This window comes from Erithacus rubecula (genome assembly GCF_903797595.1).
Source record: "Erithacus rubecula genome assembly, chromosome: 2".
Classification (NCBI taxonomy): Eukaryota; Metazoa; Chordata; class Aves; order Passeriformes; family Muscicapidae; genus Erithacus; species Erithacus rubecula.
This window is the reverse complement of record NC_136685.1, coordinates 1,225,182-1,232,354: the sequence shown is the minus strand read 5'-3', so window position 1 is coordinate 1,232,354 and position 7,173 is coordinate 1,225,182. Positions and strand designations below refer to the sequence as shown.

At 40.7% G+C, this 7,173-nt stretch overlaps 1 protein-coding gene across 1 annotated transcript in view; it reads left to right on the top strand.

The window, feature by feature from the left end:
• The window catches only part of LOC306798302 (protein EFR3 homolog B-like), a gene marked incomplete at its 5' end in the record, with an annotated part of 22,442 nt that overhangs the window by 1,468 nt on the left and 13,801 nt on the right, over positions 1 to 7,173 (top strand). Inside the window, 4 exons of the mRNA XM_079298279.1 lie at positions 37 to 198; positions 1,827 to 1,955; positions 3,702 to 3,769; positions 6,926 to 7,053. Coding sequence (XP_079154405.1) covers positions 37 to 198; positions 1,827 to 1,955; positions 3,702 to 3,769; positions 6,926 to 7,053 — 487 coding nt within the window. The remainder of the gene's footprint in view (positions 1 to 36; positions 199 to 1,826; positions 1,956 to 3,701; positions 3,770 to 6,925; positions 7,054 to 7,173) is intronic.

Here is a 7,173-nt window from a genome sequence, read left to right as displayed (position 1 = left end):
AAACCCCCCGTACATCCCATAATATTCTCTCCCCAGCACGGGCCGCAGCTGCTGCGGTTGCTGTTCCTGCTGGCCCAGCAGGGCAACAATTGCCGTCATCATTTCCTGGCCCTGTTCCGCCTGCTGGCCCTGCTGGGGCTGGAGCTGGCTACCGATGACGTCATCACCGACCTGGTGCGCCTGGCGCTCGCCCTGCAGGTCAGGAGGGCGGGGAAATTATGGGATGTTTTGGGATTTTTGGGGATTTTTTGGGATTTATTTGGGATTTTTTGGGGAATTTTTGGGGATTTTTTAGGATTTTTTGGGGATTTTTTGGTATTTTGGGGGGATTTATTTGGGATTTTTTGGGGGATTTTTAGGGAATTTTTTGGTATCTTTTGGGGGTATTGGGGCATTTTCTAGGATTTTTTGGGGATGTTTTGGGGTTTTGGGGGATTTTTTTGGGATTTTTTTAGCAGGTTTTTGGGTTTTTTTTGGGGGTTTTGGGGGTTCTGTTGGGATTTTGGGTTTTGCACCAATGACGTCATCACCGACCTGGTGCTCCTGGCGCTCGCCCTGCAGGTCAGGAGGGCTGGGGAAATTATGGGATGTTTTGGGGAATGTTTTTTGGAATTTTTGGGATTTTTTGCGGATTTTTGGAGATTTTTAGGTATTTTGGGGGTATTTATAGGGGATTTTTTGGGGATTTTTTAGGGTATTTTGGGGGGATTTTGGGGGGTTTTTTAAGGATTTTTTGTGGATTTTTTGTGGATTTTTTGGGATTGTTGGGGATTTTTGGGGGGATGTCTGGGGGATTTTTTGGGATTTTTGGGGGGATTTTTTGGGATTTTTTAGGAATGTTGGGGATTTTTTAGGAATTTTGGGGGATTTTTTGGGGATTTTTTAGGAATTTTGGGGGATTTTTTTGAGGGATTATTTGGGATATTTGAGGGATTTTTATGGATTACTTGGGAGGGTTTGGGGGTTTTTATTGGGGTTTTTGGAGGATTTTTGTTGGGATTTTGGGTTTTGCACTGATGACATCATCACCAACCTCCTGAGCCTCATGATTGCCCTGCAGGTGAGGAATGCTGGGAAATTTTTGGGGATTTTTTGTGGAATTTTGGGGGAAATTTTGGGGAATTTTTGGGGGATTTTTTGGCGTTTTTTTGGGATTTTTTTTAAATTTCTGGGGAATTTTGGGGGGATTATTTGAGATTTTTTTGGGAGGCTTTGGGGGTTTTTATTGGGTTTTGGGGGTGTTCTGTGGAAATTTTGGATTAGGCACTGATGACGTCATCACCGACCTCATGCTCTTTGCACTCACCCTGCAGGTGAGGAATGCTGGGAATTTTTGGGGGATTTTTTTTTGAATTTTGGAGGATTTTTTAGGGGCATGTTTTTGGGGATGTTTTGGGATTTATTTTTATTTTTGGGGAATTTTTGGGGGTTTTTTGGCCATGTTTTGGGAACTTTTTGGGATTTTTTGGGAGGGCTTTGGGGGGGTTTTATTGGTTTTTTGGGGGGCATTCTGTGGAGATTTTGGGTTTGCACCAATGACATCATCACCAACCTCATGCTCTTTGCACTCACCTTTCAGGTGAGAAATGCTGGGAATTTTTTTATTTTTTGGCAAATTTGGGTATTTTTTGTGGGAGGAGCCTCATAGTATTTTTATAGAATTTCGGGCAACTTCTATCGAAGATTTTTAGCAACGTTTCATTGCGATTTCTCAATTCCCACTGCTGACATCATCACTCACCTCACCCTCACCCTCCCTGTTGGGAGAATTCCCTGAATTCTCATCCCCGTTTCATTCCCGTTCCCGATTTTCCGGAACGTTCCAGCGGTTGGCGCAGGAGGAGGCGGCGCTGCCGGGGCCGAGTCGCTGCGCGCTGCTGGCGCTGAGCGCCGCCTTCCTGGCACTGCTGGGGCAGCTGCTCGCCATCCCCGGCCTCCTGCAGCACGTCCAGGAGGTGAGAGAATGGAAAAATCCCAAAAAATCCCAAAATTCTGGGAAATTCCGGAAAGTTCCAGAAAGTTCCGCAAAAAATCCAGAAAGAAATCGGAATTTCCGGGGTGGTTTTAGTGGAGTTTTAGGCGGTTTTAGAGGAGTTTAGTGGAGATTTGAGAGGAGATTTCAAGTTTTTGGGGTTTAGAATTTTTGGGATTTTGGGGTGTTTTGGGGTTTTTGGGGTTGGTTTGGGATCTGGCACTGCTGGGGCAGCTGCTCGCCATCCCAAACTCCTGCAGCACGTCCAGGAGGTGAGAGACCCCAAAATCCCAAAAAAATCCCAAAAAATCCCAAAATTCTGGGAAATTCTAGAAATTTTGGCAAAAATTTGGCAAAAAATTCTGAATTTTTTGCATTATTTCAGTGGGATTTCAAGGATTTGAAGGTGGTTTTGGGGGAGGTTTGTGCAGATTTTAGAGGGGAGTTTGCAGGGATTTGAAGATTTTGGGATCTAGAATTTTTGGGATTTTGGGGTGTTTTGGGGTGTTTTGGGATTTTTGGGGTTGATTTGAGGTTGGTTTGGGATCTGGCACTGCTGGGGCAGCTGCTCGCCATCCCCAAAATCCCAAAAAATCCCGGAATTCTGGGAAATTCTGGAAAGATCTGGAAAATTCTGGGAAATTCGCAAAAAAATTCTGAATTTTTGGGATGATTTTAGTGGGATTTCAAGGATTCGAAGGCACTTTTTAGGGAGGTTTTGAGATTTGAAGTTTCTGGGATTTGGACATTTTGGGGTGTTTTGGGATTTGTTTGGGATTTGGGTTTCTTTGGGATTTTTGGGGGCTTTTTTGGGAATTGTAGGGCATTTTTTTGGGTTTGGAGGTGGTTTGCAAGGGTTTGATTTTCAGGGCATTTTTGGTTTTGGCGTTTCTTGAGGATTTGGAGGGTTTTTTTGTTTTTTTGGGGATTCGAGGTTTTTTTACCTAAAAAAAAAAAAAATCCCAGAATTTCGGAAAATTCTGGAAAATTCCAGAAAAAAATCCGGAATTTTGGGATGTTCTAATGGAATTTTGGGGGATTTAGGGTTGTGGGGTTTTGGGATTTGAGGATTTTTTTTGGAGATTGGGGTTTTGGGGGGATTTTTTGTTATGAAGGTTGTTTTTTAAGATATGGAGGTTTTTTTGGTTTTTGGGTATTCGAGGTTTTTTGGCAATTTAGGGTTTCTTTTCTCAGATTTGGATTTTTAAAAATATATTTGAGGGTTTTCTGGATTTTTTGGGATATTTTAGAGTGTTTTATTTTTTATTTTAGGGGTTTTTTGGGGGCAGGATTTGGGGAGGTTGGAAGGATGGGGATTTTGGAGTTTTCTGGCATTTGAGGATTTTTTGGGGATTTGGGTTTATTTGGGATTTTAGGGTTTTTTTGATTTGGGGTTTTTTGGGGATTGGGAGTTTTTCAGGTATTTGGGGTTTTTTTGCCAGTTCAAATTTTTTTTACTCAGATTTTTTTTTCTTGCAGGTTTGGCATTTTTGGGAATTTGTAGCTTTTTGGGGGTTGAAATTTTTTTGGGGGGGGTTTTGTGATGATTTGGGTTTGTTTTTTTTTTTTTTTATTTGAAGGTTTTCAGGGATTTGTTTGTGGCTTTTTTTCCATTTTTTTTTTAATTTTTTCCTCATATTTGTGTTTTGTGGTAACACCTCCATATTTTGGGGTTGGGATTTGTGATTTTTTTTGGGATTGGGATTTTCCAGCTCTGTTTTCCCCTCAGGTGATCCAGGCCAGGCAGAAGGAGGCTCCGTTCCTGCTGCCCCAGGAGGCTTTTGGGGACAACCCCCCGTGAGAATTCCCAAATTTCCACCCCTGGGATGGGCCAGAATTCCCAAAAAAATCCCTGAGAATATCCAAGGAGAACCTGGAAAAATTTGGGGATGTGGGATTGGGATGGGATGGGATTGAAGGTCCTCCAAACCCCCCTAAAATCCCAAAGAATTCCACCCAAAAATTCCCAAAAAATAAAAAAAATAATTCCCAAAATCCCTCACCCTGAAAAATCCTAAAATCCCCAAGAATTCCCAAAAATCCCCCATCAAAATCTAAAAAAAAGTCGTGCAACAATCTCAGGAAAAAAAAAAAAAAAATCCTGAATTTTTTCACATTTTTTTCTGGATTTTTCCCAAGATTTTTCCTGGATTTCCCCTGGATTTTTTCCTCCTCTTTCTCTCCAGATTTTTCCTGCATTTTTCTGAGATTTTTCTCCAGATTTTTCCTACAAATTTCTCCTGGAATTTTCCCCATTTTTTCCAGGATTTTTCCTGGATTTTTCACTGTATTTTTCCACATTTTTTCCTGATTTTTTTCCAACGATTTTCCCAGAATTTTTCCTGGATTTTCCCGGGATTTTTCCCGGATTTTTTCACAAATTTTTTCCACAAATTTTGCTTGAGTTTTCCACATTTTCCCACAATTTTTCCTGGATTTTCCCTTTTTTTTTGTCCCCATTTTTCCTGAATTCTTCCTGAACTATTTTCCAGGAGGTTTCCCAGATATTTCCCTGATTATTCCAGAATATTCCCCTAATTTTTTCCCCATGATTTCCTGGATTTTTTCCTCCTGGATTTCCCCCAGATTTTTCTCCAGACTTTTCCCGATTTTTTTTTCCACAACTTTCCCTGGAATTTTCCCCATTTTTCCAGGATTTTTCCTGGATTTTTTCAACAGATTTTTCCCCACTTTTCTTCTGGATTCTCCTAAAAATTTTCTCCTTTTTTTTTTTTTTCCCCCAGATTTTTTTGCCAGATTTTCCTGGATTTCCCCGATTTTTCCCAAGTTTTTATCCACAATTTTTCCAGGATTTTTTGTCCTCGATTTTTCCTGGATATTTTTGCTGGATTATTCCAGAATTTTTTCCTGGATTGTTTTCCAGGATTTTCCCCTGATTTTTCCCCACATTTTCCCCAGGGTTTTTCCTACGATTTTTCCTGGATTTTCCCAGGACTTTTTTCCATAATTTTCCAGGATTTTTCCTGAATTTTATCTGGATTTTTCTCTAGATTCTCCCTGGATTTTTCTGACAATTTTCCCACATTTTTTACCTGGATTTTCACAGGATTGCAGGAATTTGTCCCGGATTTTTTCCATGATTTTACCTTGAATTTTCCCCATTTTCCCTGGATTTTTTTTCACATTTTAACCCAAATTTTCCTGGATTTTCCCAGAATTTTTTCTGCAATTTTTCCTGGATTTTTCCTAGATTTTCTTCATGGATTATTACAGGAGATTTCCCTGGGATTTTTTCCATGATTTCCCCAGGATATTCCCCTCATTCTTTTCCCATGATTTTTCCCTGATCTTTCCTGGATTTCCCCCGGATTTTTCCTCCTGATTTTCACCAGATTTTCCCTGGATTTTCCCAATATTTTTCTCCAGGTTTTTTCCTGGATTTTCCCCAGATTATTCATGGATTTTTCCTGGATTTTTCCTGTAGTTTTTCCCATTTTCCCCAGATCATTCCACGATTTTCCCCAGATTATTCCAGGATTTTCCCTGGATTTTCCCGGGATTTTCCCTGGATTTTTCCTGGATTTCCCCACGATTTTCCCTGATTTTCCTCAGGATTTTCCCCAGATTTTTCCTGTATTTTTTCCCGGATTTTTCCCACACTTTCCCCCATTTTCCCCAGATTATTCCTGAATTTTTCCTCGATTTTTCCTGGATTCTTCCCCACAATTTCCCCTGATTTTCCCCAAAATTTTTCTCTTATTTTTCCCGTATTTTTTCCTGGATTTTTCCCACACTTTCTCCCATTTTCCCCAGATCATTCCAGGATTTTCCCCAGATTTTTCCCAGATTATTCCTGGATTTCCCAACCATTTCCCCTGATTTTCCCCAGAATTTTTCTCTTATTTTTCCCATATTTTTTCCTATATTTTTCCCACGCTTTTCCCCATTTCCCCAGATTATTCCAGGATTTTTCCCAGATTATTCCTGGATTTTTCCTGGATTTTTCTCCACAATTTTCCCTTGATTTTCCTAGATTTCCCCACAATTTCGCCTGATTTTTCCCCAGAATTTTTCTCTTATTTTTCCCATATTTTTACCTGGATTTTTCCCACGCCTTTCCCCATTTTCCAAGATCATTCCAGGATTTTTCCCAGATTTATCCCAGATTATTCCTGGATTTTCCTTGGATTTTTCCTGTCCTTTTTCCACAATTTTTCTCTTATTTTTCCCATATTTTTTCCTGAATTCTTCCCCACGCTTTCCCCCATTTTTCAAGATCATTCCAGGATTTTCCCCAGATTTTTCCCAGATCATTCCTGGATTTTTCCTGTCCTTTTCCCAGAATTTTTCTCTTATTTTTCCCATATTTTTTCCTATATTTTTCCCACGCTTTCCCCCATTTTCCCAGATCATTCCAGGATTTTTTCCCACATTTTTCCTAGATTATTCCTGGATTTCCCCACAATTTCCCCTGATTTTTCCCAGATTTTTTCTCTTATCTTTCCCGTATTTTTTCCTGGATTTTTCCCACGCTTTCTCCCATTTTTCCCAGATCATTCCAGGATTTTTCCCAGATTATACCTGAATTTTTCCTCGATTTTTCCTGGATTTTTCTCCACAATTTCCCCTCATTTTCCCCAGAATTTTTCTCTTATTTTTCCCATATTTTTTCCTGGATTTTCCCCACACTTTTCGCCATTTTCCCCAGATCATCCCAGGATTTTTTCCAGATTTTTCCCAGATTACTCCAGGATTTTCCCCAGATCATTCCAGGATTTTCCTGGATTTCCCCTCAATTTCCCCTCATTTTCCCCAGAATTTTTCTCTTATTTTTCCCATATTTTTTCCTATATTTTCCCCACGCTTTCCCCCATTTTCCCAGATCATTCCAGGATTTTTTCCCACATTTTTCCCAGATCATTCCTGGATTTTTCCCGAATCATTCCAAGATTTTTCCCTGACCAATCCACGATTTTTCCCCTTTTCCTGCAGCTCCTCTCCCAGCCTGGACCAGCTGGGGCCGGAATTTTTCCTCTGGCAAAGCAAAATCAGCGAAATCCTGGGGAGCAGCGGCTACAACGCCGAGAGGCTGAACGCCCCCTACGAGCCCCAGAACTCGGGTAAATGCAATTCTGCCGGAATTTTGGGAATTCTCTGGGAATTTGGGGGGTTGGGGGGATTATTGGGAATTTTTTGGGAGGTTTTGGGGTTTTTTTGGGGATTTTTTGGGATTTTTTTAG